General features: G+C 66.6%; 2 protein-coding genes across 7 annotated transcripts in view; one reads left to right on the top strand and one right to left on the bottom strand.

Annotated features, from left to right (window-relative positions):
* The window catches only part of AGPAT2 (1-acylglycerol-3-phosphate O-acyltransferase 2), a 13,498-nt gene extending 9,558 nt beyond the window's left edge, over nt 1-3,940 (top strand). The window contains exons 3-6 of one of the 2 annotated variants that reach the window (XM_040632214.1): nt 143-318; nt 567-699; nt 2,398-2,470; nt 3,226-3,940. In XM_040632214.1, the coding sequence (XP_040488148.1) occupies nt 143-318; nt 567-699; nt 2,398-2,470; nt 3,226-3,919 (1,076 nt within the window). In that variant the 3' untranslated portion in view covers nt 3,920-3,940. The remainder of the gene's footprint in view (nt 1-142; nt 319-566; nt 700-2,397; nt 2,471-3,225) is intronic. The other variant, XM_040632215.1, reaches the window with a different exon arrangement.
* Nucleotides 3,941-4,339: 399 nt separating this feature from the next.
* Nucleotides 4,340-16,258, bottom strand: EGFL7 (EGF like domain multiple 7). Of its 5 annotated transcripts, none has more exons than XR_005835299.1 (11): nt 13,164-13,323; nt 11,537-11,627; nt 9,104-9,240; nt 7,809-7,930; nt 7,418-7,534; nt 6,475-6,590; nt 6,228-6,323; nt 5,939-6,103; nt 5,252-5,316; nt 4,664-4,930; nt 4,340-4,588 (listed from the first exon to the last, which is right to left on the bottom strand). XR_005835299.1 is itself a non-coding variant. In XM_040632212.1 (11 exons), the coding sequence occupies exons 4-11, from the start codon at nt 7,886-7,888 to the stop codon at nt 4,566-4,568; spliced, it is 825 nt and encodes a 274-aa protein (XP_040488146.1). In that variant the 5' UTR covers nt 7,889-7,930; nt 11,537-11,627; nt 15,276-15,384; nt 15,917-16,258; the 3' UTR covers nt 4,340-4,565. The 5 variants fall into 5 exon arrangements, 4 of the variants coding, with proteins under 4 accessions (XP_040488146.1, XP_040488145.1, XP_008702493.2 ...); XM_040632212.1 differs by lacking the exons at nt 9,104-9,240; nt 13,164-13,323 and adding exons at nt 15,276-15,384; nt 15,917-16,258 and having other exon boundaries at nt 4,664-4,826; XM_040632211.1 differs by lacking the exons at nt 9,104-9,240; nt 13,164-13,323 and adding an exon at nt 15,917-16,258 and having other exon boundaries at nt 4,664-4,826.
* Between the last annotated feature and the right edge of the window lie 854 nt (nt 16,259-17,112).

Genomic DNA, 17,112 nt, shown 5'->3' with positions numbered 1-17,112 from the left:
GGCCGGGTAGCCAGTGGGAAGGCATGACCCGGCTCGGGCCTGTTGGTGGTGGGGGCACAGGGCTGGCTCTCCTTCCTGGGGAGGTGGCTGCCAGGCTCCGAGCCCCACCCCCACCTGCCTGGTGTCCCGTGGCCACCTGCAGGCCTGATGGAGGCCCTGCCTGAGCGCTGCGTGCAGATCGCCAAGCGGGAGCTGCTCTTCTTGGGGCCCGTGGGCCTCGTCATATACCTCGGGGGCATCTTCTTCATCAACCGACAGCAGTCCAGGACCGCCAGGACCGTGATGGCCGACGTGGGCGAGCGCATGGTCAAGGACAACGTGAGCGCGGGGCCGATGTGGGCGAGCGCGGTGGGGGCCTGCTGGGCGGGGCAAACGCTCCCGGTAGGCCGGCGGTAGGTGCCGAACCGCACATCCGTGCGCTGGCGCATAGAAAGGTTGGGAGCGGAGCCCAGGCGCTCGCGCGCGTTCCCGGTGGTGGCCTCAGCTGAGAAGCGGGGCTGCTTGCGAGGGGGCCCCAGGGCGGGGAGGGTTAGCCAGGCTACAGCTGCCTCCTCTCCTCCCCGCAGCTTAAAGTGTGGATCTACCCTGAGGGCACACGGAACGACAACGGGGACCTGCTGCCTTTCAAGAAAGGCGCCTTCTACCTGGCGATCCAGGCCCAGGTGCGCCAGGGCGCTGCCCTCCTAGCCGGGCAGGGAGGTGGGTCCAGGTTGGCTTACAGCTGAAGGTGGCTGCCTGGCCAGGCTGGGGCCACTGGGGCTCAGGGACCTCCTCCCACTGGGCAGGCGTGGGGCCTCCTTGCCCCTCCGGCACGTGGTTTCTGGCCTGTTGGAAGCACTCCGAGCACCATGGCTGAGGCCTGATTGGGTCCGGCAACCAGCTTCGGCACCCCCCTTGGCAGCTAGCTGGCGGGCGCCCCCCAGGGGAGGCAGAGGTAGCAGGCCTGCTTGCTGGGCTCTCTGGGGAAGGCCGAGTGCTTGCTCAGTCCTGCAGAACTGTGGGCTGGGGCCAAAGGAGCAGGGCCTGAGGGGGGCGGGGCGGGCAGAGAGGGCTGAAACTCTGCGGTGGGCCTCTCTACCTTGAGCTCCAAGGTGCAGTTTGTCCCGGGAGGTGCTCGGGGATGATGCCCGAAGAACTGGGGGTGCATGCATCCCCGGGCAGTGCCTCCTGGTGGGTAAAGGGTGCTGTGTCCCACTCCTGGTTCTGTGTTGGGGGAGTATGTGTAGGGAAAAGCTGTCGTCTGAGGTCAGGGGAAGGGGCTTTCGTTCTGCCCAGTTAGGGTCTGGGTGGTGGCTGGGCAGGGGTCTGCTCTTGGGCACGGCACCTGGCCCAGGTGGCCTCTGGCGCCCCCTGGTGTCTGGCCCGGAGCAAGGCCATTGAGCTCTCCTTCCAGAGGCTCCCAGCTCATGGCCACAGGGGGTGGTGGTGGTGGTGGAAGCAGCAGGTGAATGGGGCAGAGGAGCCTGGGCTCTGAGCTCTCACCCCCGGGTCTGCAGCCCCTCCATCTGGGAGGTGGAGAGCACCCCTGCCACCTGCCTGGGTTTGATGTCCCTTCCCTTTGCTGGTGGCATGGGAGAGAGGCTCGTGGGAGAGGAGAGAGGACACTGAGGAGGCTCTGGTCAGCCTCAGCCAGCAGATTAGATGTCACTCCTTGTCCTCTCCCCTCCCCTCCTCCCTGTCTCCTCCCAGGGCCTCCCAGCCTGTCGCCTACCTGTGTTCCAAGCCCACAGCCCTGCTGGTACCAGGGAGAGGCTCCCTGACCTCCAGGGTTAATGATCACCCCCAGGGGCCGTTTCCGACCCTGGTGTCTTCCAGGAATACCAGCAGACGCTGTCTGCTCCCCGGCTACAGCTGCCCCCTCCCTGGCCACAGCTGCCTCCGGCCTCTCCAGGATGGTGGAGGGGTGGGCAGAAGGAGCTCAGTAACCTCCAGCTACACTGCACAGGGTCTTGTCCTCCTGGGCAATCTTAGGACCCAGTGGGGCACAGACGTGAATCACAGGGACATGTGCCGGCCCAGGAAGCCTTCCTGGTGGAGGGGATGCTTAAGTGATGATGTGCAGGATGAGTTTATGGAATGCTGGGGGCAGCTGTAGCCTGGGAGGGGGCAGGGCCTGCTGGTATTCCTGGAAGACACCAGGGTCAGAACCGGGCCCCCCGGGGATAATCATTAACTGAGGGCACGAAAGGTGTCCCAGGCCGCGGGGGTTAGTGCGTGGCAGGACCCTGAGGCAGGTCACCTTGGCTGTCCTGCAGCCACAGGCACTCCCGGGACCCCCTCAGGCAGAAGGCAGGCCGGTGGCAAGGCAGGGCTCCCCCACTAGCTCATCCCTGGGGCCCAGGGCGGGCTGGGGTGGGCTCCCGTGTGTCTTCAGGCGTCATGGCCTCCTGTCCACAGGTGCCTATCATCCCCGTGATATACTCCAGCTTCTCCTCCTTCTACAAACCCAAGACGAAGCTCTTCAGCTCAGGTAGCACCCGACCTTCCTACCCCAGCAGCTAGCGCACCCGTGGGCGTGTCTCCTCCTCCGTCCCTGGGACTCCAGGCCCCTCCTAGTGCAGTTCCCGTTTCTGGGTGCTTACCGTAGGCCGGCGGTCGTGTGGTGAGGGAAGGAAGGAAGGGATCTGGAAGCCCAGCAGAGGGTGCTTAGGCCCAGGCTGGGCAGCAGCCTCCCAGGTCCCCCACGCCCACCAGCGTGGAGCATGGGGCCACTGCCCTTCCTTCCAGATCCCGAATGTGGGCACCTGGTGCCTGGGTAGGAAGGTGGGGTCAAAGGTTGAAGGGCAGCAGGGGGAGGAGCTAAGCTGTGCCCCCCTCCCCCGATCTCTGAGACTCGCGGCCCTCCTAGACCGTGGTGGAGGCTGGAAGTGGAATGGTGGATGTGGGGTGCCCGGGAGGAGGCGGGGGGCACCTTCCGGGGGAGGAATGTTCTGTACCTCGGGTGGGCCTTTAGAGGCGTATACAGTTGTCAGAACCTGCCAAGGGCACACTCGGGAGCTGCGGCTTGGTTGTGTCGATTATTCTCAAATAAAAACCAACCACCTGAGACCAGGGTGTCCAGGAAAGACCCCAGCCTGGCCCTTGGGAGGCCCGTAGGTGGCCAAGGAGGAGGAGGACGGGGGTTCAGGTGGCGGCGTCAGATCAAGGACAGGCTGCAGTGTGGGTGCCGGGACAGGGGGCCCGGGTGGGGGCCCCGGGCCACTGGTGCTGCTCCACCCCCAACAGGAACCATCAAGGTGGAAGTGCTGGATGCCATCCCTACCAGTGGCCTCACTGTCGCCGATGTCCCCAAGCTTATGGACACCTGCCATCAGGCCATGAGGACCACCTTCCTCCGCTTGTCCGGGATGCCCCAGGAGAACGGGGCGACTGCAGGGCCTTGTTCCCAGCCAGCCCAGTAACTGAGACCTGGGGTGGGGCAGGACCTGGGGACAGGATGGGGCCAGCCGGGGGCAGGGCCTGGCTAGAGAACAGAGGGACCTCTTCCCCTGCCCTGGCTGCTAAATATCACAGTGTCCTGCTCCCGAGGTTCCCCCGCTTTTATTCCCCCAGATACAGGAGGCTGCCTCCTGCCATCGGCCTCAGATCCAGACCTCTGATGTCCCCCCAAAAGGAGAGTCAGCTGGAACGTCCCCAGGAAGCCCACGCTTGTGCCTCCCGGATGCGGGAGCAGGCTGGGATCCAGCGGGGTCGACAGGCAGGGCTGAGCTGCACCCTCCTGCCTGGGCCCGGGGGGCGCGGAGGCTGGCTGGGCGGCCCGGCCTCTGGGAGAAACGGGACTGGGGGGGGGGTGTGTGGCCAGACACCTGGTCTTGTGCAGCCTGGGCCTCGGGGAGAGCCACGAAGCAGAGGTCTGTGCTCCGCTGGCCTTGGGAGCAAGCCGGCCAAACAGGCACTGCACTCCGTCCGCGTGTTTTAATAAACGAACTCTTGGAAGCGCCTGGTGAGTTGTGGTCACCAGGGGTGGGCGGGGTGCTACCATGCTGGGGCTGCCCCCCGCAGCATCCCCCTCCAGGGGCCAGGCCCACGATCATCCTGCGGTAGTTTTTCTGGGGCGGCGGGCACACCAGGGGTCTGGGGGGAGGAGGAGGATTTGCTCTTCGGCCCCTGGCTGGGGAGTGGCGCCAGCTTATCACCGAGAGGCCAGCCCCACCTTCACAGACGCCACCGCCTCCAGCCCCTTTGGGAGAGGGAGGGCCGAGACCCCGTGTAGGAGGAGAGCCCAGTGCGGCTGAGAGCCCCCCTGTGCCCCACGCTGCCCCTTAGCCCTCCCGCCAGCCAGCAGGTGGCCCCCATCGGCTTCAGAACGCCCTCCAGAGTCCACCAAGGACACAGCAGCTCCTGAACCTTCATTTTATTCTGTTCCGACCCAGATCACAGGTGCCCCCAACCCTCGTACCTTCCCTCAGCCATGGGCCCGCTCACTGGTGCTGGCCGGGCTGGGGCTGGGTCACACCTAGGAGGACCCCTCCTCCCACCCTGTCTTGGCTTGAAGTCCTCCTCCTGCCCGACCCAGCAGAGTGGGCACAGGCTCTCAGGAGCCAAAGCCGGGGGCCCAGGTGGCCTCACAGCTCCTTCTTGCAGGAACCTGTGGACGGACGAAGGGCTGAGGTCAGAGCTCACTTCTCCCCACCCTTTCGCCCCCCCCCGCCCCCCCACTCACAGGACCCCAGCTGCTCCTCCAGGAAGGAGATCTGCTCACTCAGGGAGTCGATGCGGTCCAGCTGACGGAAGGAGTGAGCCAGCAGGCTGCTGGGGTCCGGGAGCCCATGCTCCAGCGCCCTCAAGGCCAGGCTATGCAATGGGGCCAGCACCAGCTGCAGCTTCTGTGGGCCAGACCGAGGGACCCTCTCTGTCCCACAAGGCTTTTAGGGAACCCTGTGGCCAGTAAGGGCTCTGCAGGGCCCAGGATGTCCACCAGAGGGAGCGTCTGTGCCAGGAGAGCCGGGTGCATGGGCAGACGGACACCTCGTGAGCGGGCCGGGCAATGGTCCTCAAAGCCTGGGGTCCCAGGTCAGAGGAGCTGGGGGGGCAGACCAGAGCTTCCAAGGGGTCATCAGGCCGACAGCCCCATAGAAAGGCCTCAGGGACAAAGGGAGGGGTGGCCTGAACCTGGCTTCAGGCACTCTGCTGCCCGAGGGGGCACGGCCAAGCTCGGCCCCTCCTTCCTGGGGCCACTCCCGCGGAACCCCACAATCACCCCGAGAGTCTGCACTACACCACAGGAGACACCGGGGGGGGCGGGCCTCACCTGCTCCAACACGTCTACCCTTGACCGCAGCCTCCGGACTTCCTCCTCCACGGCGCTGTCCGTGCCTGGGGAGATCCCCGCCCTGAGTCAGGCAGGCCCGGCTCCACACCCCACACCCCAGGCCGGCTGCTCCCCTCCATGGGGAGGCCTCAGCCTCGGCCGAGCGTGGGGCACAACCCTGGAGGTGGGGCTCGGGCCCCACCCCCATTCTAGGCAGCAGGGTTGGCCCATCAGCGCCTGGGCAGGTGCGCCCCGCCCCCCGCCCCCGCGTCCCCATGTCCCCACGGTGCTGAGCTGTCCAAGCCGAGGTCCGCGTCGCGCTCTTGGTGCCAGGCTGTCGACAGCGCATTATTACTCACGGTACGAGTTTGAAGTGTCACAGCGCGTACCAAAAGTAATAATGTCCCGTCGCCAGCAGAGGTGTGGCGTCTCCTGGCTGAGGGGGCAGGGGCATGGAGAAGACCCCGGGGCGGGGGTTTTCTTCCACTCTCTCCGCTGGGACGAGGCCCCCCCTCTCGGCAGGCCTCCCCACAATGCCCCCGAGAAATCACCACCCCTATCTCCCCTGGGGAAGATCCCTGTTTCTGCCCAGGTGAGGGAGATGGCCTGCAGCCCCGGGTGGGAGCTACAGGGTGACACCCCGCCCCCCGGGCACAGCAGCAAGGGGGGGGCAACTAGGACATTTACCTGTTGTGGGGTTCGGGGCTACCCTGGGGGTCCCCCTCTCGGGCAGGCAGGGCACACCTTCTGCAGATGGGCCGTGCCCTTCCCGACACTGGCACCAGTAACTCCCCGCAGTGTTGACGCAGTGCTGGGGGCACGTGCCCCCTCCAGCCCTGCACTCGTCCACGTCTGCAGGAAAACGGGTGTCAGCTAGGGAGTGGCCTCCAGTACCCGCCTGTTCGTGGGCCACCCCTGACACCCAGGGAGGGGCCTAGAGGACCCTTCCCCTCTGGGAGGTGGGAGGCAGCCTCACCTGTCTGGCAGGTGTCGCCCTGCCATCCCGCAGGGCAGTGACAGCGGCCTGGCTGGACACAGCTGCCTCCGTTCTGGCATGGGGGCTGGCATACGGCTGTTGAGGGGGAGGCCCGTCACAAACTGAGGGGGGTCCCCAGGGCCCTGCAGGCGGGCAGCCGGGGAAGGGGTGCCATACAGCAAGGAGGCACCCGCTCAGCTGAAAGCAGCAGGTGCTATGCCCGGGTCTGCAGAGCCCCAGCTCTCACCTGCCCCACAGGCCCTGGGGAGCCCGCTGGTCCTCTTCCAGCCGGGGCAGCAGGCATAGCGAGGCCTGGGGGCAGCCAGCCCAGGGCTGCGGCGGTAGGCGGTCCTGTAGATGGTCCTGCGGGGTGGGTAGGGGCAGGGAGTCAGCAGCAGCCCGCTGGTCTCCCCAGTTCTTCACCCTGCCTTCCCTCTCTGGGCACTGGGCCCCTGGACGCTGACGGTGCCCCCCACCAGCACTGCTCAAACCCCGGGCAGCCTCCGAGTCCTAGACCCCCCGCCCTGCCCCCGAGCAGGGGGGAAGGGGGCGCTCACTAATGGGGCATTCCCGGCCCCTCCTAGGCCAGCCCGCTTAGTGGAAGGGGCAGGGAACAGGGCCCCGCCCCTCGCTGGGCCCCACCCACACTGCCCCCACCTTCTTGGCCAGCGGGGGGCTATCCCACAGGAAGGTCTTTGAGAACCCCACAGACGACGAAATCTCTCTAAGCCACATTTCCACAGCTGAGCACGGGAGGACACACGCCCCTCACGCTGGCGGCCGGCTAGGCCACGGGGGTGTCCTGGGGGTGTGGCGGTAGGGTCTCCATCTGTGACCGTCAGGGGCTGTCATGGGGAGAGGGCTGCCCACTGGAGTCTGGAGGCAGTTTTGGCGAGGCAGGCATCGCCGCAAATGGATAAGAACTTGCAGCCAGCACCCGAGAGCAGAGGGTAGCAGCATGGGTGAGCCCCCCTCCCCCCAAGATGAGGGCGGGGGAGCAGGACGGGATGACATGTGAGGTGACTACAGCCACAGCGTGGGATGAGCACGGCCCAAGTCACCATGGGCCTCAGCCTCCGCATCCACTCGGATGTGGGCCCAGGTTTCCCACCTTGGGGTGCACGGCCCTCCGGGGCCTCAGGGTTGATGTGTGGCCAGTGGGGGCCGCTGCAGCGGGCAGGGGCACTCACCGGTAGGTGCTGCAGGCTCGGTGCCCATCACAGGTGGTGAGGAAGGGCTGGTACACTCTCTGCACGAAAGACTCCGACTCGGGGCCCCTGGGAGCCCCGGTGGCACACACCCTGCGGCTATGGGGAGGGGGCACGGCAAGTCAGTCCACAGCCTCCAGCCCAGAGCCCAGACCCTTCCAGCCCTGGAACCAAGGGAGCCAAGGATCTGGGGAGGGGGCTTCCCCGCATCGCCACAGGAAAGACCGTCAGCAAGAGCCAGAAGGAAGAGCCATGCCTCCTCGCAGTCCAGAGCCATGCCTCCTCGCAGTCCGGGGGTTGCCCCGAGGGCTCCTGGCTGCCCACCCCCAGCACTGCAGCAGCCGGCGGCCCGAGCCCCCACGCTCTGACTCACCCAGGCCGGAAGATGTGCTCAGTGCCACCCACTGCCGGCACCAGGAAGCACAGGAGAAGTAGCTCCCTGGAGTTGAACATGGCCCGTGTCTGCAGGTGGGGTGGCCTTCTCCTCAGGGGGGCCTGCGGCACAAGGCGCACCCCATAAAGCCCTCTGCAGAGCCCTCCTGGAGCCTGTGCTGCGGGGGGAGACTGATCCCCGCTTGCACACCTGCCCAGCTCTGCCGCTTGCTAGGACCTCCCACTGCAGCCTCGTGCCAGCAGGAGAGCCCCCAAGGGCCGTGCCAGCCGCCCCCTCCTCCCACCAGCCTCAGTGAGGGAGGCCAGCCTTCGGCCCGCCACCGCCACCGCAGAAGGGGGCAGCCGCAGAAGCTGGCCCCTTTGCCTGGGGCCAGAGGCATCCTGGCCCCGGGTGAACCTGAAGGCAGCCACAGCGCTAGCAAAGTCCACTTGGGAAGGCGGGGGCCCAGGGGGAGTATCTGGACCAGTGCTCCCTCCCCTGGCTGGATGCAGTACCCTCGCATCATGGACGGCAGTCCCCATCCCAGTCTGCAGGTGGGGTGGTAGTGGACAGACCTGAAACCTGGCCCAGCTGGCTGGGTCCTTCTGGCCTTCAGTATCCTCATTTGCCAAATGGGGAGTGGGCCATGGGGGTGGCATGGGGGTCTATGAGGGGGTGCGGGTGCTCAGCACAACGGGCCACATGGTCCTTCTCAGACTGGGGCAGAGCCCGCGTGGGAGGGGGTCACTCCTACCCTGGGGTCAGACCGGTCTGCTCCAGGGCTCCGGGGACAGTGGGGTGGGGGGAGAGGGGGACTGGAGCAGCCCTCCCCACATGCCAGTGGAGCCAAATGCCATCCCTCTCTTCTGGGGATGGACGCCAGGGACTGGGGAGAGCATTCCTGGGAACGTGAGAAAGCTCAGCCCAGAAGTAATCGTCCGCAACGAGCTGAGGGGCCTGTGCGGTGGGGGGAGGGGGAGGCTGTCCACATGTGCAGCCAAGCATCTGGGTAGACGGGGCGCTCCAGCACCGCACCGAGGCCCCAGAGGGGCTGGGTTCCGCCCAGGCGGGCAGCCCCTGGCCCTGCAGGGCATCCAGCAGGAAGGACACGGAAGACAGCTGGACTTCTTCGCGGCAGGAGGTAGAATCAGGGTAGGGTCGACCCCTTCCCTGGGACTCCGTTTCCTCGAAGACACCACTAGGGTCTCAGGCCCCTTCTCCAGCTCTGATAGCTGGTCCCATAAAGAGTGACCACCGTGAGCAGTTGCTGAGCCCTCGGGCCTGCCAAGCCTAACCCCAAGGGAGAGTGATGCCATGACGGGTCTGTGCGGTCAGCTGGGAGTGGAGTCCTCGCTTTGGCCCATGGCAGCCCACGGACCCAGGTGAGGCGGGAAGGCAGCTGGAGGAGAGTTCTTCCTGCACGCCCGGTTCCCTGTGGTGGCCCAAGAATGGAAGCCAAGGTGTTGGGACTTAGTTTGGGGGCAGGGGCATGTCCTGTGAGCCAGCTTGGGAAGAGGAACTCTGGGAATGGACCCTGTGGGGAGCACACTATTAGGGGGCACTCCTGGGGGTCTAGGCCAGAACTGAAAGGATGGGAACAGGTGGCACTGGGGAACGGGCCCTGGAAGGCAGCGGTGGCCCAGGCCCCGCGGGCCGGGCAGGAGCATTTGAGGGTTCAGCAGAGGCGCGCTTGCCAGCATCAGGTGCCCGGTGGGGGAGGCCCATGGCTTGCAGATGTAACTGCCCCCCCACCCCCCACCCCCCGACATCCACCCCAGCACCTCCCCTCTACTCATTGAAAGCGGCTTAAATGAGGCTCATGCTTTGAAAGAGGAGAGACTCAATTTTTGAAGTCAGGCTTTCTCCTGGGCTGGAGGAGGCCGATGGCGCTGCCCGGCTCTGCTGGGTCGGCAGTCTCATTTCCCTTTGCAGCCCAGCTGGGGCGGGGGTGGCCGCGGCGCCTCAGGTGGGTAAGCAGTAACGTCCCATCCTCCCCCAGGGTCAGCAGGAGCCCAGCCCACCACCTTCCCTCCCACCTGGCCGCGGGGCATCCCCGCGGAGCCCACGGGGTGGGGGGGCTGGGTCCGCAGAGGGAGGGGCCTGACTCGCCGCAAAGCGGCGGCCCGGGGGCCCCCCTTCCACCGGGAGGGGTGCTCTGGACGTTAGGACCCTGGGAGGGCGGAAAGGCGGGGTGACAAGACATTGGGGAAGCGTCCTCTCCGCCGCCGGCCCCATGCCTCCCCTCCCCCTGCACGCCGGATCCGCGGGGGTGGGGGTGAGGATGGAGAGAGACACGGGGTCTGGGGCCTGCGAGGCCCTGAGCCAGGCCCTGGGGGACGCTCAGGGCCCCGACGCGGGTGAGGGGCTGCGGCCGCCCCCGGCCCCGGCCCCCCGCGCTGCCCGGCTCGTCGCCTGTTACCGGCAGGGGGCGCCCTTTCCGAAGGCCGCTGGGCCCATTCTCCGGACCCGGCGCAGGATCCGGGCAGGGCTGGGGGTCGTGTCCCCGCGCGCCAGCCCCGGCGCCCCCGGCCCGCTCACCTCTCGGCTCCCCGCCGTCGCTCGGCGTCGCCCCCCAGCTCCGCGCGCGCCCAGGCCCCCGACCTCCCCCGCCCCCAGCGCGCGGCGAGCCGACCCCGCCCTCGGCGCTCCCCGCGCCCCCCGGCCCGGCGCTCGCTCCCTCCGCACTCACCGCCCGAGCCGGGCGCGCACGCGCCGCCGCTCACGCCAACGGCGCCGAGGGGCCCCGGCTCCTTCCCGCCGCCCTGCCCCGACCGCCCCCGGCTCGCCCCGCGGGTGGGCTCCGCGCTCCCCCGCCCGCCCCCATTGCGCAGATGGGACCGGGAGGCCCGCGGCGGTCGGCGCCCCGCGGGCCGGACAGTGAGTCAGCCCGAGCCCAGGACTCCAGACGCGCACCCGCCTGAGCGCGCCCCCCCTCCCGAGCCCGCTCGAGGCCCCGCAGCAGGACGCGAGGCCGCAGGGGACGCAGGACTGGGACGCGGGTCAGGTGTCCGGAGGCCGCGCTGGGAGCCCGCCCTGGCAGGGGGAGGGGGGCCCTCGACCTTCCAGGCTGAGCACCAAAGCCCGAGGACGGCCATGACAACGGGGCGACCAGCGCACTAGGCACCCGGGGCTGACTAAAGCTAACCACCACCTTGGGTCACAGGTAGGGTGGCCATCATGACCCCCAAGGCCCGGGCACCCCCTATTTACATGAGATCACACAGAGAGCTGTGGCATGGCCGAGGCTGGCTGGATCCTAGGTACGACCTCCGACCAGTGTGCCAGCTTAGGGGCTCTGCAGGATCCCCACTGGGAACCCCCTTTCAGGACAGTCAGGACCACCCCTGGGTGTCCCTTAGGCCCTAAGGGAGTTCCCCTAGCCCTGTGGTCACCACCGGACACTCCTGGGCTGCATTTCTGACTTTGTAACGTGGGCTAGAGCAGCCCCACGTGGCAGCAGTGCCCACCGAGGGAGGTGGCTGGCACAGCCAGGACCAGGTACAGGCTCGCCCTCCCTGGGGACTCTGGTATTATTTTGGTCATGTCCACACCGTGATCACCACAGCCGTCATCATGTGTGAGGCACAGGGCCTGCTCCCCCGGTGCTTCTGTCCTTGAAGCGAGCCTGGGCCCTGGTCCCCTGAGTTCACGTGTGTGTAGCTCGTTCCCAGGCACAGCCCGACCCCCTGCTCGTGCCCAGAGCATCCGAGGCTTGCTGGGGGACTCACCTGGAGAAGGGGCCTCTGTCATCCCCTGGACACCAGCCGCAGCTGCTCTCCTGGCTGGCAGAGGCTTCCTGTACTTGCCTTGTGCCAGAGTCTGCAGGCAGAGACATAGTGTGGGTTAGCGCACGGCCTTGGCCACCCTGATGTCCAGGGGCTGGGAAGGAGACCAGGCTCCGTGCCCCTGTGGGGACTCAGCCTGCATGTGGCCTAACAGGTCTCCACCCCCATGAGGGTCGAAGCCCAGTGGGTTTTTCCGAGTTCTGCCTGTGGCTCACATCCTCAGCCTAGAGGCAGAGACAGACCTGTCTTGGGTCCCAGGAGATGGGGAGGGACAGGCTGCTGGCCATGACGCTGAAGGTCTGCAAAGCCCATGGCGCTGGGTGGGGGTCCTTCTCGAGGAAGTGGAGGGCTCTTGCACAGCTAGTAGCTGTGGGGTGTCAGGCTAGGGCCTACTTTGGTGCGTGGGAGCTAAAGGAAGGGAGGGGACCCAGGCGGCTGGACCGAGCCCCCAGAAGGAGAGGGCCCTGGAAGCCCCCAGCAGATGGTCTGAGGGCAGCTGGGGTGGCTGTGGCTGGGACTCCTGTCATCGTGAAATCAGGGTCCTGCCACTGAAGGACTTCAGGTCCGCTGGCCCCCAGACCTGAGCAGGGCAGCCCTCGCTCAGACCCAGGCAGTGTAGAATTAAGAGCCAGTCCTAGGGGAGACATTCCCCACCCAGTCTCCTGCCCGTATCCTGTCTCTGACCCTCTGAGCCCTGCAGTCTAGCTGGGTCCCTGCTCCCTCTACTGCTGCTCACCCGGGCTGAGGCCTCATTTTCTCCTTCTTCCTCTGAGCCATGGGGCTTCCCCGTGCAGACCGCTGCTGTGGCCGTGGGACCACAGGAGCATCGGAAGCCGGAGAGGCCTCCGCTTGGGCTGGGGGTCTTTGGGTGGGAACTCGGGCACTCTAGGTGGAGGGGGGAGAGGGAGAGCAGGGGCTCCCCTAGGGTCTGAGGTGGGCTGTCCCTCTGCCTGAGGACCCCACCCATGCCCCTGAAGCCAGCTGGGCAGGGAGTGGGGGGCTTCTCTGGTCCCACGTTCAGTGCACCCAAGAAGCATAGCTCGTTCTGGCTGCAGATTCGGCTTTGGGCTTCCCCTGCATGAGGCCAGAGCCCCTCTGCCTCCGCTCCCAGGCCCACGATGGAAGTGCTCGCTCACCCTTGGGGGATGGCCCTGGGACCCCCGGCTCTGAGAGGAGAGCTGAGTCAACATTAGGGGCTTCTCCAGTTCGGCAGATTTGGCCAGGAGGGTGTGTGGAGGTGAAGGCCCCAGGCCGCATCCGGCTTCTCCTCTCAGGGGTCACAGGGGCTGCTGGGCCACCCAGGGCTAAGTGTCCCTGGCGGGCAGGCCAGAGTCAGTCTAGACTGGGCCACCCATAACGGGTGCCCTTGGCCAAGGGGCCCGAGCGTCCTCCATGCAGTGGGAATGGCACCATTAGGGAGAAGAACGAGATAGTGCCCAGAGAACAGGGTGCAGAGCTGGCGCAAGCGCACCCAGCCGACAGGGGCCGCAGTCAGTGGGTCGGCGGGAGCCCAGGGAATGCTCACCCTGCTCGGCCCGCTCCCTGCCCCCCAAGGCCACCCCTGCCATACCTGATGCTGCCCGGGCCCGGGCTTGGCCACAGCCCCCATCGCTGCCTGCCCAGGCCAGAGGTGGGTCGCCCCCTCTCCAGCTGACCCGAGGCGCCTCCGGAGGCCACCTGCCTGGCCTGACCACTGGAGCGGCCATCTGGGGCTTTGTGGGACAGCCGTCTCAGGGCAGGGAGGCTCCTCCCGGGGCGAGGAAGGGCGGCTTTTTATGCTCCATCCCGTGTAAATCAGGATTGGGATGGGCCCTTCCCGGCCGGACTTCCTGTGTGTGTTCCTCGCTGATAACAGGGAGCTGTCAGCGAACAAACAGGAGGCCCAGGGACGGGTGGGGGCCATCAAGGGGGTGGCCTGGCCCAACTGTGGGCTAGGGTGGGGGAGCGGTCCCCTGGGATTTCAGAGTCTAACTCTGAAGAAGCCAGAGACCAGGCACAGCCCCGGCTGGTGACCCCACGGCCCGCTGGTCTCCGCGCGTGATGGAGGACGCGGCACACTGGGAAGCCCCTGGGCCCAGCCACCTGCTGGGGCCATCGGCCACGTTACTGGAGCCCCACGGAGGGACTGTTTGTTCTGTGACCCTGGAGTCTCCCCCAGGGCAGGCACCTGCACCCCTGGATGTGTATGCCCAGCGTGGGAATCTGGAGGGACCCCTGCCCTGGGAGGGGGCACCCAGCCAGAAGAGACCTGGGGATGGGCAAGTAGGCTGGTAGTCAGAGAAGAGCCTGTTATATGTGTCCCTGGGGCCCAGAGTGGCTCGGGGGTCGGGGATGATGACAGGGAGGGCCAGTCATCAGCCCAGAGACTCAGGCCTTCTCCAGGAAGGGGCTACCCAGGGGCAGTGAGGCCCTTGCTCCTGGAGGTGCCCCAGCTGGGGTTCTGTCCGGGGCAGGCAGAGCATGTCCCCTGGCCCTCTCCCCTCCCTCTCTTGGCCTCCAGCAGGCTGAGGGGTGCAGGGGCTGGGGTGGAGATGGAGGCATGCAGGGGCCTTTGGGTGGCCACGGGGGGTGCTTCCTCGGTTTGGCCCCATGGTTTACGCCCAGCCCCTGGATTGACTCCTGGTTTCCTCACTGAGGTGGTGCTGGGGACCTCCAGGCTGGGCATCAGTTGCTGTGATTGTGGGTGGGTGGGGACCCAAAGGGAGCTGGGCAGCTGCTGAGGACACACCCGGACCACACAGTTAGCCGAGGGTCCCTGATCACGCAGGGCCACTCTAAACCACTCCTGGTTGTCCTGGGGCTTCGCGCCCTGCTCTGGGGTCAGCCCCTGCCCACCCACAGCCGGGAACACCCCCTGCTCGCCCTTACCTCCCTCTGGCCCCACCCAGCTGGGTGTCCTGGCCAAGGGAGAGGAAGGGGAGCAGCTTGGAAAATCCCCCAAGGGAATGCTGAGAGCAAGAGGGACCAGCCTCCTCCCCACCCCCATGGCTTGGGGAGGGTCTGCTGCGGGCACAGGGCTGGGGGGCCTCGCCAGCGTGTAGGGCCCACGCCGGGCTCTGCCCTCTCTGCCCACCCTACCCAGACCCACACCCAGAGATAGGCTCTGCGCCCCTGCAGACATCAGGGCTCGCTGCAGCTAGCCTCTTTTGTGTACAGATGGGGAAACTGAGGCCCAGGAGAGGGAAGAGACTTCCCCAGGTGAGCAGCGATGCAGAGCAGGGCTGGAAGGGGTCAGGACAGAGACAGCTGCTGTCTTTTCTCAGAGAATGCCTCCCTCAGGGGGCAGCCCCCAGGCCTCGGCCCTTCCCTGCCAGGGGGTGGGCTGACATGGGCGTAGCTGATGAACCAAGTACGCGGACGGTGAACGGCGCAGATTCCCTTTAAAGCTGGGGCATGTCAGGGAACTTTCTGGAAAGATGCCCCAGAGCACAGAGGTGCAACACATACATGGCGAGAGGGAAGAAAGCCGGTCTTCCCGGCCCCTGGGTGCCAGCCAGGGTGGGGCGCTGGCTCCGCCTGCTGCCCACAGGCTCTGTGGGCCCCCCCACGGATCTGCGTGTCCCTCCTGACCCGCTCTGCCTGCCTCCAGCCCCTCCCCGAACTGAGATCAGAACCAATCCACAGAAAGCAGGCTTTGGATCAGGGAGCCAAGCCAGCAGCCTCGCCCTGACGTGTCACTTACCCCCGCAGTGCTCTCCACTCTTAGGCTCCTGGAGCCGCAGGGGCTGGGGCAGGGGTGGGAGGAGGCTAGGGTCCTGCCCTAGATGGGGGCTCAGCTCCTCGGGGTCTGCCTGGGGGGGTACAGGTGGAGGACAGAGATGGAGGCTGACACCTTGGACTCCAGGAGGTCCTGGGGGTCTAGAGAGGGGCAAGGCGTGCTTTCTGCCCCACGGGCCCACCCCAGGGTGCTGGATGGGTGGAAGGGGGCTCCACCTGGGGCAGGCCGGGACCACCCTCCCTCCCACCTCTGATGGCCCTTGTTTAGGGTCCTGGAACACAAGGCCTGCCCGCAGGGAGTCATCTTTGGAAGGAGTCAGTGCTGCCTCTAACCTGGGCCTGGGTCCCCTGAGGGCAGAGCGGGCCCCAGCAGTCCACTGTCCACACCTGGGCAGCTCAGAGACCTGAGCCTAGAGCCCGGCCAGCTTCCGGCATGGCATCCAAGGCTGGGGGAAACCGGTCCCGGCTTTGCTTTCTGTGGCTGGCGGCTCTGGGCCTCAGTTTCCCCATCCACCCCATGGCCAGCAGGGCTGGATAGTTGCAGCTGCCTCCTGGCCTGTCTGTGAACGTTCTGAAGTTGATTGGAAAGGGGTCTCGCTGCCTTACCTTCCCTGAGCGTGCTGGTCGGGCAGAGATCCGCCAGGGCCTCCGTGGTCCTCCTGGGACCCTCTCGGGACCCCTCACCACTGAGCTTGGGGTCTCTGGAGCCCCAGGAGAGGGCAGACCAGGCCCCCGGCAGAGGCCGGCGTAGGCATGCCAGGCGGCTTGAGGCTGAGGGGTACCCGGCGAGGCGTGTGAGCTGGGCTGCAGGAAGGAGAGAGCAGAACAACCAGCAGGGGAAAGATGGGGCTTCCTGTTTACCCCCGGAGCAGCCGCTGGCCTCAGGATAGGGTGGCTCTCTCGGCCACGGCTGGGTCCGGCTTCTCACCAGATGTGCCGAGCCTTCACCGCGGGATTGCGCCTGGCCCAGTGACCTGTTCCCAGTGGGGGCTGGGTACCCCTGGGCCGGGTCAGTGCGCCATCCTCCACCCCACTGACCGCATTTGACTTGCTCACACAGGGACAGAGCTGGCCCCTAGCCGGTGTGCAAAGGGCTGGGACAGGCCCTGCGGGCCACCCGCCACCACCCCACCCAGACAGGCGCTCGGCCCAGAGGCGGCTTACACGTGTGCATTGCAGTGGAGATGTGCGCGGGGGTGAGAGTGCATGGGAAACCGGCACCCCTCCAGGAGATGCCCCCGTCCCAGCGCAGGGGCCCTGCCTCCCCTCTCAGGGCGTGGTTCCACCCGCTTTGAGTTTTAAGTACACGGTGTTGTGCGGTGCGCCCGTGTGTCTGGCCTCTCCCACTCCACAGCGCGTCTGTGGACAGTCGGGGCCGCTATGTGGTTGGCGGCGGTGGCCGGCCCATCTTCTGGGCAGCTCTGTATTGCACGGGGAGGACGGAGCCGTGCTCACACCGCTGGCTTGCTGCTGGGAACACTTCGGGCCAGCCTTTTGGTAGTTCTTTTGGGTGCCTATACCTGGGCCTGTCTCCGGGGGGGTTATTGGTCCCAGGAGACCCGTGACCCCAGGGACTGCCCTGCAGAGCTCCAGGTCAGCCCTCGAGTGCCTCACAGTCTCGTTGGCACGTGCTACTGCCTAGTGTCTAATTCTAGCCATTCTGATGACTTTGCAGGGTATCGCTGTAGTAGTCTTTCTTTACTGTAGGGAGAAAGACTCATTTTATAGATGAGACACCTGGTGGGGTGAGAGTCAGCCATGAGGCACGTGGGGGGTCGCACCGTCCCAAGGGCACTAAGCCC

This window comes from Ursus maritimus, unplaced genomic scaffold (assembly GCF_017311325.1).
Source record: "Ursus maritimus isolate PB19 unplaced genomic scaffold, ASM1731132v1 scaffold_17, whole genome shotgun sequence".
In the NCBI taxonomy this organism is placed as follows: domain Eukaryota; kingdom Metazoa; phylum Chordata; class Mammalia; order Carnivora; family Ursidae; genus Ursus; species Ursus maritimus.
Note: the sequence above shows the minus strand (reverse complement) of the source record. Positions and strands in the feature narration are given on the sequence as shown.